Source organism: Typopeltis vanoorti, chromosome 14, assembly GCF_054136105.1.
Source record: "Typopeltis vanoorti isolate ZY-2024b chromosome 14, IOZ_Tvanoo_1.0, whole genome shotgun sequence".
Lineage (NCBI taxonomy): Eukaryota > Metazoa > Arthropoda > Arachnida > Uropygi > Thelyphonidae > Typopeltis > Typopeltis vanoorti.
This window is the reverse complement of record NC_143562.1, coordinates 46,080,906-46,101,204: the sequence shown is the minus strand read 5'-3', so window position 1 is coordinate 46,101,204 and position 20,299 is coordinate 46,080,906. Positions and strand designations below refer to the sequence as shown.

General features: G+C 37.2%; 1 protein-coding gene across 1 annotated transcript in view; it reads left to right on the top strand.

Annotated features, from left to right (window-relative positions):
* LOC150099421 (NADH dehydrogenase [ubiquinone] flavoprotein 1, mitochondrial-like) overlaps positions 1–20,299 on the top strand; it is a 242,170-nt gene that overhangs the window by 135,127 nt on the left and 86,744 nt on the right. Inside the window, exon 7 of the mRNA XM_090404424.1 lies at positions 10,566–10,757. Coding sequence (XP_090260550.1) covers positions 10,566–10,757 — 192 coding nt within the window. The remainder of the gene's footprint in view (positions 1–10,565; positions 10,758–20,299) is intronic.

The following is a 20,299-nucleotide window of genomic DNA, read 5'->3' as shown; positions in this document are numbered from 1 at the left end:
TTTCCGAGGTGCCTCGGATGTAGGGAATGGTGATGGATTTAGAGAAGGGGAGGGGGTGGTGGGTTGTGGATAACTGGGTTAAGTATTTTTTGGAGGGGGTAGCCGTTGGCTGAGAAAGTGTCACGGATGTGATTTAGTTCAGTGGTTAGGGCTTGATCATTAGAACAGATTATTTTTGCCCTGTTGAATAATGTTTTAATAACTCCATATTGTTGTGAGGTGGGGTGGTGGGATTGTTGGTGAATGTATCTGCCTGTATGGGTGGGTTTTCTATAAACTGAGAAAACCAAGGTTCCATCAGGTTGGCAGGTGACTAGTGTGTCTAGGGCACCATCAGGACCTTAGGAAAACGCTAGCTTCCTAGCTTTAGTCTCATTTGCTGTTATTAGTTGTGTGCACGTGTCTTAGTAGTAAGTTTCCAAGAAGATGGCAACGTGACGTTCGCCGAAATATCGGAAAGTATAAATTAAAGTTTATTTAATCTATATTTCTAGTATACGCTGTCAATTCCTTAAATATTAGTTATCATGTTTAACCAGCATATAGGCCTCTCAACAAGAATAACTTCTCATTATTGCAGCAATCCTCTGTGTTATCTTCACCACCTTTGTAATATGTTTCTTAAATTTCAGGTTTCTATCAATCATCAACCCCCAGATCTCTTGTCTCCTCTACTTCCTTCAGTATAACTCCTCCCATAGAGTATGCAGTGTCCCATCGATGTTTCCCAAAGCTCAAGACCTTACATTTTGCTGCATTAAACTGATACCCCCATTCACTTACCCATCTATCTAGCGTATTCAAATCCTCTTGCACGGCTGCTGCATCTGCACTATTACTAATAATCTTTCCCAGCTTCATATCAACTGCAAACAACTGAATATCCCCTTGCAATCCACTGACAATGTCATTGATATAGAGGTTAAACAATATAGGTCCCAGTACTGAGCCCTGTGGGATCCCACTTGTAACCTTCTGCCTCCTTGAAACTGCCCCACCATACACAACTCTCTGATACCTATTGGACAGCCAATTCTGAATCCAGTTGACCAATCTGACATCCAGACCCATGTGCTGCAACTTAAATATCAGCTAATCATGTGGCACCCTGTCAAATGCCTTTGCTAAGTCTAAGAAAATGGCAGTATATGCCTTTCCTTCATCTAATGCTCTTGTAACTTTATCATAAAAGGCTAGCATATTGCTAAAATAAGAATGCCCCTTCACAAATCCATGTTGACTCTCACAGATAACATTACCCTCATCTGCCCAGTGCTGTATACGGTCCTTCACTACTTTCTCCAAGATCTTACTAACTACTGATGACACACAAACTGGCCTATAATTAGACACTTCCTGCTACCGCCCTTATGCAATGGCACTATCTTACCTTCCTTCCCTTCCCTGGGTACCTTTCCCGCAGCAGACTTTCATTGAAAAGCCAGGTCAAAGGCACTGTCAGTTCCCTAGTACATTCTCTTAAAACTCGTGGTGAAATACCATCCAGTCCCACAGCTTTACTGACATCCAGAGTACTCAGTATTTGAAACACACTCTCCTCTTGTACCTCTAAACCTCGAACCTGCCCTATCCCTCTAGCATTAAAACTGACTCCTCCTGTATGAAATATTCCAGTAAAGTGTTCATTGAACAATTCTACTATGTCCTCTGCATCAGTCACTCTATTCCCATTTTTATCCCACAATATCATTCTTCCACAGTCATTTCTCCTACTACTGGCCACATATCTAAAAAAATTCCCTAGGATTTTCTTTGGATCTTAGGGCTGATCTCCTCTCATATTCCAGTTTCATCTTCCTTACCATGCTAGTCACTCTTCTGGCCTGTCTCTCTTATACTCTTCATGCATCTTCTCGTCACCTGTCTCCTTATATCTCTTCCATGACCTCTTTTTCGCATGCAATTCCTGTTTAATATTGTTTGTCATCCACTTTAATCCAAATTGTGTCCTCTTGTTCACTCGTGGTATACAACTTACCATTGCTGCTAACAAATATTCTTTCATAATTTCCCATACACTAATGATATCCCGGCCTTCCAATTCCTCCCTCCATGAAACTTCCCCAAGTTGACGTTTTAGACTATTATAATAACCTGCCTTATAATTCCACATACATTCCCATCTCTTTGATACTCCTGCATGTTTATTCATTTTCCAAGTCAAAACCATATGGTCACTCTCCAACTGGTGGGAGAGATGTCATCTCAGTTATTATCAACTCTTCTGATGCTATAACCAAATCCAAAACTCTTGAACCTCTTGTTCCCTCTATTATATGTTGCCTAAGACATTTGTCCCTCAAGAATTCTAGAAATTCCATTCCCTTATTGCTACATGCATCTTCCTCTCCCCAGTTTATACTACTGTAGTTAAAATCTCCCATAACAATCATTCTTCTTGCACTTGCCAAACTCAACTGTCTAAACATTTCCTGGTCCAATGATTATATGTGGATTATGGTTACAGTATTTATATCTGGATTATGGGATTTAGATTTTGAGGACAGATTGCGAGTATGTGGATTACAGAATCTAGTAAACAGGAGAAAGAGGGGTGATATGATAGAGGTCTAAACTTTTGAATGGGTGTTATAGGATAGTGTCTGATGAAATTTTTCGTTATATGGAAGATGGGGAGAGAACATGGGGCATCCATATAAGCTAAGTTTGTTTACAGTCAAGAAAGGGGATAAGAGCTAGGTTTTTCTCCCAGAGAGCAGTGAGTGAGTGAAATAATTTGCCCTTAGGGGTAGTGAGTGCATCTAGTGTGAATGAATTTAAGGGAAGGAATGATGACAGCTGGTTTGGGTGATTTATTACCTCCCTCAGTGAGTCCTTGACTCCCTGGAGGTCTCAGATGAAAATAATAATATTTCACTAGGATGTAAAGGATAGGGTCAATTCTCCCATGAGAAAACTAAATCACCAAGCAAAATGTTTGATCTTCTGCTTCTGTCTGCTACTCATCTGTTTTAGGCATTAATCTCAGATTTATATACATATATGTGGATCCCACCCATGAAAGGTTTACAACATTTCATAGGTGGGATACATGCATTCAGATAGGTGAAGATCTGGAGTTCTTGTCCTTAACCCACCTGTAATATGCTGGTTTTCTCTTGGACTGCCATACCTCACTTGTTGTTAAACTGAGGCTTAAATAGCAGGTGGAAATTTTGGGAGTAGAAGTGAAGATCTTCATTCTAGCAAGAATAATTTCTTTGATCTGAGCAAGTGTCTGGAATAAGAGACAAACACTATTCTTGTCATGGAAAGGAAGAATAATAGTCCTGATCATTCAACTCAAATACCGTTGTGATAAGAATGATTTTAAAAAGGACTTCCTATAAGAGAAAAAACTCATACATGATTATAGTTTGAGTAATTGAGAGGATCCAGTGCATTAGGAAAGTTTGAGGGGGGGGGATTATCTGGACTTGTGGTTAGTATGCAGATATGCATTAGATCATTACTTACAGTAAATACTTTGGCCTCTCTCTTCCAGCTTGGTTTGATGAAATTGATCAACTAAACCTGAATCCAGATAACTGGACTGCATATAATCATACCTGTTTTTCTTCATAGAATCTATCATCCAAACTACAACAGTAGTTGGGATGACAGATTACAGATTTGTATAGTATACAATCATTCCTGTTTTTCTTTTATGACTGATGGTGGTAAACATTCATTAGAGAGAGAGAGAGCAGAGACATGCACTGAAAAGAGATATACTTGGACTTGTTGCCCAAGCAGAGAATACCCATCTTTCTTGTTATGATGTAACCTTGATGATGCTTCATTACATACACATTATCAAACTCCCTTAAATCAGAGTCCAACAGAATAGGTTGATAATAGGATTCATGCATCAGCTCGGTGCTAACTCGTACCCATCTGGTGGGGCTTGTGAATGGAACTATTTTACTGTGGAGGAAATTCTTTTGTCTTCTCTGCAGTCTGTTTGGCATTGCCTTGAAAGCTATTGCTCACACTGCATGAAAAAAGAGAGAGAGAGAGGTGGAAATAGAAGCCCAAATCATTTTTCTAAAGACAACATGGCTTTAGACTGATCTGCTAGTAGGTAAAATAGTGTTGTCATTTCACCAGGCTGTGAAGATCATCTTCACAAAGTATATCTAATTGGCATATTATTCAACCCTTTGCAGCAGGAAATATATAAATTCTTGTGTTTCTCTGTGGAAAGTATGAATTTGACCTATAGTCCCCTTGTATCATTTCATTGATGCTATCTAGAATCTTAATTGGTCTATTAAATTTCTGTTTAGTAAGATTCCTGGTAATTACTTTGTATCTAGTTTGATCCCATAATAATAGGTATCTGTCATATTCAGCAGAATATATAATAAGAATCATCATCATCATCAAATTTATGATATGCACACCCTCAAGGGTTGTACATAATACTGTGGTAGTCTGTTATTTGTCATCTCTCCAATAGTGTCAAAGTTTTCTAAGGTGCTATTAACAGCATCAGTCCACTGGTTGTCCTCTGAATCTTTTTTGTATCCATTGTGGAGTTCTGATTTTTCTATCTTCACAGACAATTCTTCCACGTTTTCCTGGATCAGTCATTGTTTTCTATCAGATTACCACAGATATAATAACTGGTTTTGTTTTGTAACACTTTCATTTTTTTCCCCCAGTAATACTTATGTAATTAAGTCCACAATTCACTTCTGAAAGCTGCTCAATTTTGATTCTTTTTAAAAGCTTTGTGCATATATTTTTCTAATTATGATATTTAATTTTATCCTCCTCAAACTCAATTGTTGATCACTTCCTACTTCACATCCTTTACTATTAAATTATTTCAGGAAATTACAACGGATACTAGAATATTAATTAAAAGAAATTTTAATCAATACTTCCTATATTTCATCAATATCATATTGCCATCTTCATGGGAACATAAAACTATGACACGTGCATGTCGGCACTAATAACGAGCAAATGAGGCAGAAGAGAGAAACTAGTGTTGTTCCTAGATTTCTAAAAGGTGCCCCTAGTGGGCTATATTGGGTTGTCTTGGCTGTTGGACTGATGTTCTCATGATGCAAGCTTCCCAAATTTGGGGCAGTCTCATGCACCCAAATTTGTTGAGGTTTGGAAAGTTTTTTAGAGCTGAGGTTGATTCCACGAACAATCTTTCGTAATTAAATTTGCTGCGGTGTAGTAAAGTGGCTTTCTTCTGGCGTATTCTGTGGTGGGCATCCAGAGCATGCCCAGAGTGGCTGTATTGGTGAAACCGGATGCAGTCTTTGTGTTCTGATATTCTGACATTAGCTGTCCTGCCTGTTTGGCCATAATAGGACAGTTTACAGCTGCAAGGGACCAGGTAGATCTAGGGAAAGTGGCGCTGGTCTTTGGTGGAGCGGATAAGGGATGCCAATTTCTTATGTGGTTTGTAACAGGAAGTTGGGTCATATTTTTTTAAGATTTCGGTTAACTTTTCAGAGGTGCCCTGGATATAGGGAATGGTGATGGATTTAGTGTAATCTTTGTGCGTGTGTGTGGAACGGGGGTTTGGATTTTTTTTTTTTTGGGGGGGGGGTTGTAGCCGTTGGCTAAAAACGTGTTAAGGATGCAGCTTAGTTCAGTGGTTAAGGCATTGTCATCTGAACAGATTAATTTTGCCCTGTTATATAGGGTTTTTATAATTGGTGAATGTTCAAACCATACAGGCAGATACATTGGTGAATGTATCTGCTTGTATGGTTTGGTTTTCTGTAAACAGAAAGCCAAGGATCCATCAGGCTGGTGAGTAATCAGAGTGTTTAAGAAAGGGAGACTTTTGTTTTCTTCTTTTTCCAAGGTGAACTGGATTCTGGGGTGTTGGTAAGTGTGTTAAGAAGGTGTAGAGTGTATCTGAACCGTGCAGCCAAATAGCGAACACATCATCAACATCAACGTAGCGTAGCCAAAAAGTGGGTTTTTGTGGGGCTGAGTTTAAGGCTTTTTCTTCAAAAGTCTCCATAAAGAAGTTGGCCAGGGGTGGGGAGAGTGGTGAACCCATGGCTGTCCCCTCTATCTGTTTGTAGAATTTTTCTTGCCAAACAAAATAAGGGCTGAGATTTCCTCCCGATATCTCAGCCCTATTTCATTGTGAACTGAAATAGGGCTGAGATATCGGGAGGAAACTTGGCTTGGATGAGCTCTAGGATTTCTTTGAGTGGGACATTAATGAATAGGGAGGAGACGTCAAAACTGACCATTATGTCAGTGTGTTGGAGCGAGAGGTTTTCTATACTGGCTTTAAAGTGGGCTGAGTTTTTTATGTGTGAGTGCTTTGGCTAATTTGTATGTGGGGGAATCAGTGCCATCCACTATGGGACATAATGGCACATTTTGTTTATGTATTTTTGGAAGTCCATATTCAGAGGGCGGGGAGGTCTAGAGTTAAAATGTTTTAGTTTGTTAGTAACTTCCACAGGCCAAGAATTAATCTTCTTAAGGAGCCATTGGAGTGTTTTAATTTGGGAGCTGGTGGGATCATATTCAATAGGGAGGTAAGTAGACAGATTTAACAATAAAGCATTAAGCTTGCCTGTTTGGTTGAGAACCACAGTGGCATTTCCCTTATCCACTTTGGTGATTACTATTTCTTTGTTGTTCTTCATTTCTTGTAGAGCTTTATATTCTCCTTTGGCTAGGTTTGTTTTTTGGTGGTCTTGCTTTGATAAGAATACCAGCTACATCCAGTCTGATATTGTTGGAAATATGGTTGGGAAGGTTGCGGATACCATGTTCTCTCTGAATCATTATTTCTTCAGCAGATATTTTCTATTTTCTTAGGAGTTATGGTGAAATTGTGGCCATGTGCAAGTGCTTTGAGTGTCTCAGGCTTCAAGGTAAACGAAGATAGTATATATTGTAATTTCCTGAAATAATTTAATAGTCATGTGTTACCAACGTATAAGCTTATCTGCAAGATTCACATCCTTTGTATACAAAATCTCCGATCCTGAACCAGAATGAAGATAACACTTAACATAATCAGTGACTTATCTCTATGTGAATTTATGCTATCTTCATGTTGGACCATGTTGTCAGTAAGGATTAGTTCATGTTCTGACTAAATCCAACAGGTACTTACTATTATTATTACTTTTGCCCTTTTTGTCATTTTCCCATAATGAGAATCACCCATTTTTTATCAACTTTTTCAGTTATATTTATCTTAGAAGTTAAGCTTCAGTGTGCTAATAATTAATTTTTTGGAATGTGAGTGAAATTTTCCTGTAATGAAGTACTTTAAGTAGTGTTATGTGGACATACTTCAAAATGGGGGAATGGACACAAAGACTTATTGGTGTGTGGTCTCACAGAAGATTCAACTGTGGAAGAAGTGGAGGAATTTTTCAAGTCATTAGAGAAGGCAGCTGACATAAAGGAAAAAAGAAAAGCTGGTCTTTGTTGCAGATCTAATAGCAGAAAAAGAAATGAATACCACCATTCATACAGAAAAGTTTTGGAAAAATTTCAAGAAAAGGATGAGGTTATTAATAATAATGAGTATCTGGATGTTTGCTTGGGATATGGATTAGTCATTATTAACACCATGTTCCAACACTTCTTTTCATTTTTTCTTCACATGAAAAGAAGACACGAGAAATAAGAAAAGCCTCATTCATTGTGTCATTGTTTATAGTGGTCTTCATGCTGATTCAGGATACAAAAGTATACAGAGGATTTGAAATTGGAAGTGATCATTACTTAGTTTTAAGTTTTACACATTGAAAAGAACACTGTATAAGAAAGTTTTAAAAAGAATTAAAGTTGACCAGCTTTCACAGGTGAACTGTACTCAATTCAAGAAAAAATGAAACAGTTCAAAAACAAGAAGAACCAAACTTGAAATTTCAGTGAGAAACACTGAAAAAACATTCATGATTCAGCTAATGAGGCATGTGGTGAAGTTATCTGCAAGGTGTGAAAAATGAAGTTTAAGAAGCAGTCCTGGAAAGCATACCAAAAGTTCCTAGCGACAGATTGCTTACAACTTTCATGCACCATGAATGACAGTTCTTACATACCATAACAGAGGCACTTATATTAAAATAGTTTCTTCTCTTCCAGTTATTAATGGCAGGAATTATCAACAGCTACTTTGCTTCCTCAATTAAAGAATTTCCTGTAAGAAGTATATTGAAAATATCAGCATATCAATTGACATTAATGCACTGCATGTTCTATCGCTTCTTAATAAATTTATGCCATATTCCTTAATTTTATGGAAAGTTTCAATCCATATTATTCCAAAGTTATGAATTTTCCACTACCCCCCCCCCCCTCTCTCTCTCTCTCTCTCTCTCTCTCTCCCCTATTCTCACTGCTAGCTAGACAGATGATGCATGATACTTTACAGATTGCACATTGGTTCACACAGAGGTTCTGGACTCCTGTGCTTGCTAATATCAGTATCAACATGTGCCTTTTTCTAGAGGTAAATAACATATATCTTTACTAAAGCACATTATTCACACTTTTCTTCAATCTTTTCTTTCCCCCCCCATGCATCTAATAATCCATCGTACATGAAAGAATTTGGTTTTGCAATTGCCTATTACAGTGTCGTGTCAATTACAGTAAATACCAACATCAGTGATGTAAATAAATTTCTTATGTTCTTGGTCACTTTCATATTATCAGTTTTTCACAATACAATATACATTACAACATAAAATATATTTTATAAATACACTGCTTGGAAAGAAATCAATGGACACCTCCATAGGCAAGGTGCATCGTGCCATGTGTAGCCAGTATAAATTGGAGGAATATGATGCTCCCAAATCAGTGCAACTGTGTCCAGGTGAAATGGCTGCGAGAAGGCCTATATGTTTGACAAATTGTTAACATGAGCCATCTCAGGTCAACATTCAGTGATACCTTACTGAGATAGAAGTGCAGAGAGTCAACTGCAAGGACTACCTTCAGTGGACAACCCACCACACTCAGTGAATGTGACTGTAGGGTGCTACAAAGGATAATATGTAAAAACTGCCATTTGTCAGCTGACACGCTGAATGTGGAATTCTGGGCATCAACTGGAACATGAATCTGCACAAAAACATTCAGAACAGGCTTACAACATGTGCTTCCATGGTAGGAAAGCAATATGCAAGTCCCACATTACATGAACCAACACACAGTGTCATCTTCAGTGGTGCAAAGCGCTTGTACAGTAGGACATGGAAGCTCGGAAAGCTGTGTTATGGAGTGATGAAGCATGCTGCACCCTCTACCAAGCAGATGAATGGGTGTGGCTGATGCCCAGTGAACGTCTCCTACCAGAATGCATAACCCCAACTATGAAATTCAGAGGTGGTGGTGTGATGGTATGGTCCTGTTTATCCTGGTTTGGCCTCGGATCACTGTTTGTAGTGCCAAGAACATTGAACTCCAAGAGGAGTTGGAACATTCTGTGCTTTGCAATGCTTTCTACTTTGTGAGGTTTCTACAGAACTGATAATTTTGTCTTTCAGCAAGACAGTGCACTGCATCATAAGGTTGCTGCTGTAATTGTGTGGTTTGGGACATGAATGTGACCACACTTGACCGGCCTCCACAGAGCCCTGCATTCATCCCACTATGGTGTCTGTTGACTTCTTTGCAAGCAATGTGTATTTCATTTGAATAAAGATTCAAGAAATCATTAACATCAGCTACTAACTCTTTAAATCCCAATTCTACCCATCTGTAGAATATTCACATATTTTGGGTGCACCTAAAACATCCCTTGATGAAGTCCAGAGGAGAGTGACTTTGCTGATAAATTATCCCTCTCTCAGTTACTCACTTCAACCACTATCTCAACGATGGCCTGTATCAATTCATTGTATTTTTCTATAAATACTTCCATAGACTCTTCCACTAAACTGGTATCCACTTTCTGGATAGCTTTTAAAATACAAGCAGCTGTTGTCTGACATCTCATATTCCTGCTTCTCCTTTTGTTTTATTCCATTAAGATAAAAGAGAAACTCCTGTTTCCTTTATTCCAAATAATATCCAAAAGCAGACAGATGCTCTGCTCTGTGGAACAGCTTTCCTCATGAAGTGTTTCTCTACACCACCTCCAGTTTTTCAAGAAAAAGTCAATAGTTTCCTTCTTTCACAAACCTTGCCTTAATGCAACAAAGAGGACTGATGTGCTTTAAGCTTTTCTACTTCTCCTGTGTGGAATTAATATTTAAAAAACAAACAAAAGTATAATCCGTCATCTAAAGATTGCTTGATGTGATGAATCCAGGTGTCTGTGAGACTTATGAAGAAAAACTTCTCAGTGAAAATAGTATGCAAAAAAAAAAAGTAATAAATAAATAATAATTCATCTGGTTTGAGTTTACCACTGCTTTAGCAATTCCTTCAACATACTTCCAACAACAACATAAAAATATTTTTGAACAATATTCAGATTAATCACACAGAGTTCTTATAATAATATCTCTGTAATTATTAGTCTTTAATGTTTAAATTTTAAAAATTTTTATTAAAAAAAAAAAATTATAAATTTGCAGGCCTTGATAGAATCCATAGAAGGTAAGCAAGGAAAACCACGACTGAAACCTCCTTTTCCAGCAGATGTAGGAGTATTTGGTTGCCCTACAACAGTGGCTAATGTTGAAACAGTTGCAGTTGCTCCTGAAATTTGTCGAAGGGGTGGAGAGTGGTTCGCATCTTTTGGGCGAACCCGTAATAGTGGGACAAAGGTTTGGAATTTCTCTGTATATGTGATTATATTGTAACTGTATAAAAATGCATTTATGTTGCAAAGTGTTTAAGATTTTAGTTACCACTATTTTCAAAACAATGATGGTTTCTTAGATTCAGTATGTCATGTCATATCCTCACGTGTCCTCAAGGGTACAGAGGTCTGACATATGTCAGTTTACAGGCTAAAGTTAACCCTCTGAGAATGGCCAGTCCTCAGCAGAGTGCCAACAGCATCGAACAATTGAACTCCTTCCAACTACTAACCGTGCTCAGACTTGCTTAACTTTTTGCATGCGCCATTAGTAGCAGAGAGACTATCAATCAACCAACCTTTGCTGGCTCTTAGATTCAGTATACCTCGCAAATATTTTACAAAGCATTTGTTGATAGAGCTAAGAAGTTCATAGTTAGCTGCTAGTTAATTTGTCATCATAAAAATTGCACTCTATTTTTCTTTCTTTTTTGAGGAGAACAATTACCACAATCCATTTTCCTTCATGCTCTTAAATTAGAAGTTACCAAGTGGTAGTAACCAGTTTGTTTTTGTGTCTCCCATGTTCACATTTATTGCTTATTTTTATAATGTTAATAATTGAGTACTTAATTATGTACTCTCAACATGTGGTTTTCTCTTTCTTTCTGAAAACTGTTTTGTATTATGTATTTCATACCAAGTTTGAAATAGATATTATCATATTTAAATGTACAGATGTTTTTGAAGTGTTTCATTAATTGTTGTTCTTCAGGAACTGTGTGTGTCTATAATTTTGTTTTGAACAAAACTGTTTTTTCATAAAAACAGTTTTGTAAATCTGTCAGGAAATGATTAATAGTTGTTTTATTTGCCTAATACCTTTCTCTACATAAATAGCAATAACTAACCCAGCTTTCATTACAGTTTTGGTATACGAAGTGAATCATAATGAATGTGCAGAACTACAGGAATTTTAGCAGAAGGCTTTTTGAATAAAATCTTTGTATAAATATAAAGTCATGGTCATGGAGCCATAGTCATTTGAATTTTTTTTTTAAAAAAAGGAGTTTTTCACTTTATAGTAGTGATACTCAACCAATAGGGTGCGACCACAAAGGGGATGTGAAGAAAGCGAGTGAAGTGGAAATCAAAGGAAAAATTACTTTATTAAAACAAAAGCATTTAATGAAACTATTTAATGACACAAAAACAATATAAAAACAAAAACATAAAATACACTCTGAAAATAAAATAATAAAATGTATAAAATTCACTGTATTGAATAAACTAGTTACATTTATGGGAACATATCAGTATTGCAAAATATACCGAGCAACTAATTAAAATAAACAATAACAATGAATTCTAGTAGCAAGGCTTATACGTTGGTCATACATAACTGGTAATTAGCTTACGGAATTAACAACACATATAAAGGATATTAATTAAAGGCAACTTTAATGAATAACTTCAATATTTTGGCAACGTCATGTTGCCATCCTTAGGAACATAAAAATATGGTATGTGCACGCAGACACTAACAAAACCAAATGAGGAAGAAAGCAAGAAACTAATATTGTTCCTAAAGTCCTAATGGTGCCCTCTGCCTGGCTAATTTGGTTGTCTTGGTCATTGGACTGAAGTTCTCATAGTGTAAGTCTCCCAAATTTGGGGTAGATTCATGCACCCAAATTTGTTGAGATTTGGAACGTTTTTTACAGCTGCTGCTGATTTCTTGAATAATCTTTCGTACTTAAACTTGCTGCTGTGTATTATTTTAGTTTTCTTCCAACGAATTCTATGGTGGGTATCTAAGACATGGTCTGCCAGCCCAGAGTGGCTGTACTGGTGAAACCGGGTGTAGTCTTTGTGTTCTGAAATCCTGATATTTGCTGTCCTGCCTGTTTGGGCAAATTTGGACAATTTGCAGCTGCAAGGGACCTGGTATACACCAGATAGGTCTAGGGGAAGTGGTTGGTCTTTCATAGAGCAGATAAGGGATGCCAAACTTTTATATGGTCTATAACAAGAAGTCAGGTCATATTTTTTGAGGATATTGGTTATTTTCTCTTAGGTGCCCTGGATGTAGGGGATGGTGATAGATTTGGTGTAATCTTTATTGTGGAGGGGGGGTTGTGGTTTACTGGTTTTAGTATTTTTTGGATTTTTTTGGGGTTATAGCCATTGGCTAAGAAAGTGTTGAGGATATGGTTTAGTTCAGTGGTTAGGGCATCATCATCTGAGTAGATTAATATTGCCCTGTTATATAGTGTTTTTATAACTCCATATTGTTGTGTGTGTGTGGGGGGGGGGGAATTGCTGGTGAATGTATCTACCTGTATGGGTGGGTTTTCTGTAAACAGAGAAAACCAAAGATCCATCAAGCTGGCGAGTGATTAAAGTGTTCAGGAAGGGGAGGGTGTTGTTTTCCTCTTTTTCTAAGGTGAACTAGACTCTGGGGTGTAGGTTGTTTAAGTGTGTTAGGAAAGATTGGAGTATATCTGAGCCATGTGGCCAAATAGCAAACACATCATCCACGTATTGAAGCCAAATAGTGGGTGTTTGTGGGGCGGAGTTTAAGGCTTTCTCTTCAAAGGTCTCCATAAAGAAATTGGTCAAGGGTGGGGAAAGTGGTGAACCCATGGATGTCCCCTCTATCTGTTTATAGAACTTTCCTTGTCAAACGAAATAGCCTGAGTTCATTATAAACTGAAATAGGACTGAGATATTGGGAGGAAACTTGGCTTGGATGAGCTCTAGGGTTTCTTTGAGTGGGACATTAGTGAATAGAGAGGAGACGTCGAAACTGACCATTATGTCAGTGTGTTGGAGCGAGAGGTTTTCTATACTGGCTTTAAAGTGGGCTGAGTTTTTTATGTGTGATGGTGTGTTACCAGTATAGTGTGTGAGTGTTTTGGCTAATTTATATGTGGGGGAATCAATGCCATCCACTATGAGACGTAATGACACATTTTGTTTATGTATTTTTGGGAGTTCATATAATCGGGGGGGGGGGGGTCTAGAGTTATAAGGTTTTAGTTTGTTAGTGACTTCCACAGGCCAAGAAGTGACTTTCTTAAGGAGTCTGTGGAGAGTTCTAATCTGAGAGCTGGTAGGATTATATTCAATAGGGAGGTAAGTAGTACGGTCTAGTACTAAAGCATTAAACTTACCTTTGTAGTCCTTTTGATTTAGCACCACAGTGGCGTTTCCCTTATCTGCTTTGGTGATTACTATTTTTTTGTTTTTCTTCATTTCTAGTAGTGCTGCATATTCATCTTTGGATAAATTGGTTTTTGGAGGTTTGGCTTTAGTGAGAACACAGACTACATCCAGTCTGACGTTGTTGGCGATATCGTTAGGAATGTTGCAAATCCCACGTTCTATTTGGATCATGATTTCCTCGGCAGGTATTCTTTTAGGACCTAGGGCAAAATTGTGGCCACGTGAAAGTGCAGTGAGTGCTTCAGGCTTTAAAACTACGGATGAGAGGTTGACTACAGTGTTGAGTGGTGGCTGTGGTAAGGAAGTAGAATTCTTTATCAGGTTTTCGTATTTTTTCGAATTCTTTTCTTGCCGAAGCGCATGAGACGTCATAAAGAATCGCCCAAAGATCATGGCCAAGCGTATCTTAAAACTCTTCCTCTAGCCCCCATAAGGTTTTGTTTTCGTCGGCAAGAACACTCGTCGCGATTATAAATACGGAGAGCTTTCTGTGAAGTAAAACGGTGCTTAAATTTAACACAATTAGGGATTACCTTGTTATCCGGGCAGCGTTTTAGGAAGGTCAGACGATTTAGTTGTCTCGATATCTTCAACCTCATTTTGCCGTATTGACAGGCCTTTCGTGTGATGGAATCTCCATGGATGATTGTAATTCTAGTAGCAAGGCTTACCTTTATCTTCTTACCAAAGCAAAACCTCCGAAAACCAACTTATTCAAAGACGAATATGCAGCTCTACTAGAAATGAAGAAAAACAAAAAAATAGTAATCACCAAAGCGGATAAGGGAAATGCCACTGTGGTGCTCAATCAAAAGGACTACAAAGGTAAGCTTAATGCTTTAGTACTAAACCGGACTACCTACCTCCCTATGGAATATAATCCTACCAGCTCTCAGATTAGAACTCTCCACAGACTCCTTAAGAAAGTCGCTTCTTGGCCTGTGGAAGTCACTAACAAACTGAAACCTTATAACACTAGACCCCTCTGCCCAGATTATATGGACTCCCAAAAATACATAAACAACAGTGCTATTACGTCCCATAGTGGATGGCATTGATTCCCCCACATATAAATTAGCCAAACATTTAGCCAAAACACTCACACACTATACTGACAACACACCATCACACAAAAAACTCAGCCCACTTTAAAGCCAGTATAGAAAACCTCTCACTCCAACACACTGACATAATGGTCAGTTTTGATGTCTCCTCCCTATTCACTAATTCCACTTAAAGAAACCCTAGAGCTCATCCGAGCCAAGTTTCCTTCCAATATCTCAGCCCTATTTCAGTTCACAATGAACTCGGGCTATTTCATTTGGCAAGGAAAATTCTACAAACAGATAGAGGGGACATCCATGGGTTCACCATTTTCCTCACCCTTGACCAATTTCTTTATGGAGACCTTTGAAGAGAAAGCCTTAAACTCCGCCCCACAAAAAACTCACTATTTGGCTTCGATACATCGATGATGTGTTTGCTATTTGGCCACATGGCTCAGATATACTCCAATCCTTCCTAACACACTTAAACAACCAACACCCCAGAGTCCAGTTCACCTTAGAAAAAGAGGAAAACAACACCCTCCTTTTCCTGGACACTTTAATCACTCGCCAGCATTATGGATCTTTGGTTTTCTCTGTTTACAGAAAACCCATACAGGCAGATACATTCACCAGCAATCCCCCCTAACAATACAGAGTTATAAAAACACTATATAACAGGGCAAAATTAATCTACTCAGAAGGCGATGCCCTAATAAACTAAAACCAGTAAACCACAAACCCCCACCACCACACACACACAATAAAGATTACACCAAATCTATCACCATCCCCTACATCGAGGGCAACTCCGAGAAAATAACCAATATCCTCAAAAAATATGACCTTACTTCTTGTTACAGACCATATAAAAAGTTGGCGTCCCTTATCTTCTCTACCAAAGACCAGCCACTTCCCCTGGACCTACCTGGTGTATACCAGGTCCTTTGCAGCTGCAAATTGTCCTACTTTGGCCAAACAGGCAGAACAACAAATATCAGGATTTCAGAACACCAAGACTACATCCGGTTTCACCAGTATAGCCGCTCTGGGCTGGCAGACCATGCCGTAGATACTCACCATTGAATTCATTGGAAGAAAACAAAAATAATACACTGCAGCAAGTTTAAGTACAAAAGATTATTCAAGGAATCAGCAGCAGCTCTAAAAATGTTCCAAACCTCAACAAATTTGGGTGCATGAAACTACCCCAAATTTGGGAGACTTACATTATGAGAACTTCAGCCCAACTGCCAAGATAACTAAATTAGCCCACCAGAGGGCACCATTAGGACTTTAGGAACAATATTAGTTTCTTGCCTTCTTCCTCATTTGCTTTTGTTAGTGCCTGCGTGCACATACCATATTTTTATGTTCCTGAAGATGGCAACGTGACGTTGCCGAAATATTGAAGTTATTCATTAAAGTTGCCTTTAATTAATATCCTTTATATGCGTTGTTAATTCTGTAAGCTAATTTCCAGTTAATAACAATGAATCTAAAAATTAATGGCTTCCTTGGGCTTGTGTTGCAGAGCAAAACTTTTCACATGATGGTGATACATTGGAAATTCACACTCTTAGTTCTCTTTCAATATTTAACTGAGATCTGTATTTAGTTTTTAAGGCAGCCACTGCAGAAAACCCAATTTCACAAAGATAAGATGTTGGAAATGGAAAAAGTCACGAAAAGCTCTTGACTTTAGTGCAGAAAATTCATCATCAGTACTGGTCCAAAATTCAACTAGCAATTTAGATGCAACTTGTCTTTTGATTTCGTCACTTGACTCGAAGTCTATAAATTGTTCCTCTTCTTCAATTGAGAAACTTTCAGGAGTAATTTGAAATGGGTTTCTAACCCATTCATACATTGTGTTATGTTGTTGTCGATTATAAAATAATTTCTAAAATTCTTCATCAACATTGTTAAATGATTTTCAATAGTTACAAATAAAACTTTGAATTGCTCTTCTGCCTTGTAGGTTTTGATAAATTCATACACATTTGCAAACATTTCTAATTTTTGTTGCTTAACCTTTTTGTTCCATAACTCAAGTTTTTTACAAAAAGCATTAACTTTGTCACTCATCTCTAAGATATGTGTATTTTTTCCTTGTAGTTGCAGATTTAATATATTTAGTTTCTTGAATATGTCCAACAAGTATCTCAATTTCCTCACAAATAGGTGGTTTCTAAACTTCTCTGCTTCTTCGTGATTTTCCTCTTCCAAGAAGATTGCTATTTCTTCTCTTAATTTGTAAACACGTTGTAAACATTTTCCCTGTGATAATCATCTTGTCTTGCAGTAAAATAGTAACTCTGAATGTTCTGTTCCAGCCATGTCTTTGTAAAGTTCAGAAAACAGTCTTGATTTTAAGGGTCTCATTTTTATATAATTCACCACGGTTATAACTGTTATTAGCACAATGTTTAGTCCAGGACTCATTTCCTTTGCCGCAAGAGCTTCTCTATGAATCATGTAATGTATCCAAATACATTGTGGGAATTTTTCCCTCACAATGGGTTGTAAACTTTTAAACCTTCCAGACATAACTCAAGCACCCATCAGTGCAAATTCCAACACAATTTTTCCACTGTATATTTGCCTTGCATATAAAATAGTTCCTGTATTTTGAACAATTCAGGTGCTGTGGCTCTTCTTTCTGTTGGTTTACAAAACAGTAACTCTTCAACTGCTGATAATCCATCGCAAAATCAAACATAAGCAATTAAATGACAATGCTTGTTGCTAACTATTGCCTCGTCAAGCTGAATTGAGAATAATTGGTCACAAAGCTTCGATAAAAGTTGTTGCTGCATATCTTTACATATATCACCAATTCACCAAACAACAGTATTATCTGATAGAAGTATGCACTGTAGTTGTTTAGTAAAACTTTCTGCAAGCATAGTTTCCACAATATCAATCGTGGCTGGCAGAATTAGGTCTTCTCTGATAGTGTTGGACTTTTTGCACCTAGCTATTTTATATGCAACTTTATAAGGAGCTAGTAAAGCTTTTTCATTTACATACAAAGCTTTTTTAATTCTAGAGTTTTGTTTTTCAAAACATTTCAGTTTGACAATAAAGACCTCGAGGTTTGTTAACATAGTCCTTATGAAGTGTTTCCAAATGTCTTTTAAATTTATTTGGTTTCATGCTATCAGCTGCCAAAATTTTCAAACAAATAACACACAGTGTTATTCTTCATCATTTATTTCAGTCTTTTGTAAAAACTAAATCTAAATATTCTGCTGCATACTTTCTTGATTTTACTTTTGGAGTGTTATTCTGTGAACCTGAATTTGTTGACGTTGTGTCCTGCTTGTGTCCAATTAAAAATTTATCCATTTTTCTATACTAGAAAATTTTGTTTTTATACCATGTATCACAGTCGTTGCGAATAGGAATAACATAACGCTGACCATCGACTTCTCACTGTTGGTCACTGTTGCAATATTACTGCCATTTTGCCATTTCAAGCCTTATTTATACTCGCAGAAACACTTCCAGAACATTCAAGACTTCCCATGATGAAATTGCGAATGTTTCGGAAAGGGCGATATGATTCAGCAGTCTGTGCAGTGATGCCAGATATATACAATTTTTGAAAGATTTGATGGCGTATTTAAATTTGTATGAATATTTAAAAATTTTAATTTGTAGTTTTTTTGTTTTGTTTTGCTAACTTTTATGGGTTTTGTCAGTGTATCAACACAAGAATTGCAAGGGGAGAAGGTGGGGTGATGCCACAAAAATGAATACCAAAAAATTGGGCACACATGAAAGAAGGTTGAGAAACAGTTTTACAGTTTAGAATAAGCAGACATGTTACTTGGTGATTTCATTATTAATAAAATGCAGTTACATATCAGAAATATGCAATTTGTGTTTACACTGGTTCTCAAAAATACCATTTTCACTCTCAATAAACAATGCACTAAATAAGCATAACACTTTGAAACATAAAAGTTGCTTATGCACTATATTCATTACAGTTGCTTGTTGTGTCTCATAACACAATAAGAAGCTGGAAGCTAATGGCTATAGTTTCTTGTTGTGTCTCATAGCACATATGATGTTTTGTATGCTCTCTGTTTTCTAATGCCAAATATGCAGATATTATATGTTTATTGCATTTGCAATGGAAAGAATGTTGCTGAATACAATCTCAATCTAATTCTTTAGATAAAAAACCATGTTTTCTATCTAAAGAATTAAGTCACAGTTTATTTAGCAGTTTTTCAAAAATTGTGAGACTGAAATATTTCCTAGTGTTTGTACTTCACATGAACATGCATTTGAATGAAAAATATATTATGGCAGTACATAATATATTTGTACACATCCTAGTATTCTACAAATGAGCATATGTAGAACTTTACATAGTGGAGGCTTCCATTCATTCAGCATGTTCAGTACCTTGAATCTAAATCTTGTCTAATGAATAGATTTTTGTAATTTCTCAGTACCAGAAGTTGATTGCATTGATACATTTTAATCTGTGATCAACATCATTTCACCCACAATAGTGCCAACCACATTGTCAGCATGTGTGTACACATATGGATGGTATCCTCTATGATTAGCTCATTGGTCCATTTATTTTTGAATTACGGCTGTTACTGTTGTTGTATCTCTGGCTACATGGTGTCATATATATACAACCATCACAGCAGAGTTCCTTTATATTTTTCCTGTGATCATTTTCCAGACAGTCATGGTAATCCACAATTCATGTTTCCTTTTCTAAAAGCCTTTAGATTTTTTCTTTAGGACTGAATGGAAGAGCTAGAGCAGCAAAGAAAAGTGGAAATATGACCTGCATCTCTGTGGCCTTGGTGATTGATCATAGTGATTGATCATGGTGATTGATCATTTAAGGATATTTCTTATGGAGATGCAAATTATCATGCCATATGCAGAAAAATTGCATTGTATGTTGAAACTGAGAATAACTTGTAACTTCCTGAATAAATGCTTTCTTGGACACACTGCTAATTCCTGTTTTTTTTACCATTGAAAACTCCATACCATTTTTTTACATTCAAATTGCTATAGCTTCTTAACCATTACAGAATGGGACCAGTGTTCATATGACATTTTACTTAAAAACTAATGCCATAGATGAAAAGCCAAACGGCTATTTTTTTCTGGCGAGGTTGATATAAGTTAAGGGGATAAAAATCCCTTATTGTTTTTCAGCCAGTAAGCGAAACTAAGATCGAAAACTACGATCTGTAACATTTCATGCCGACGAACTGTCAGTGTATCCAAGCATAAGTGACCACTT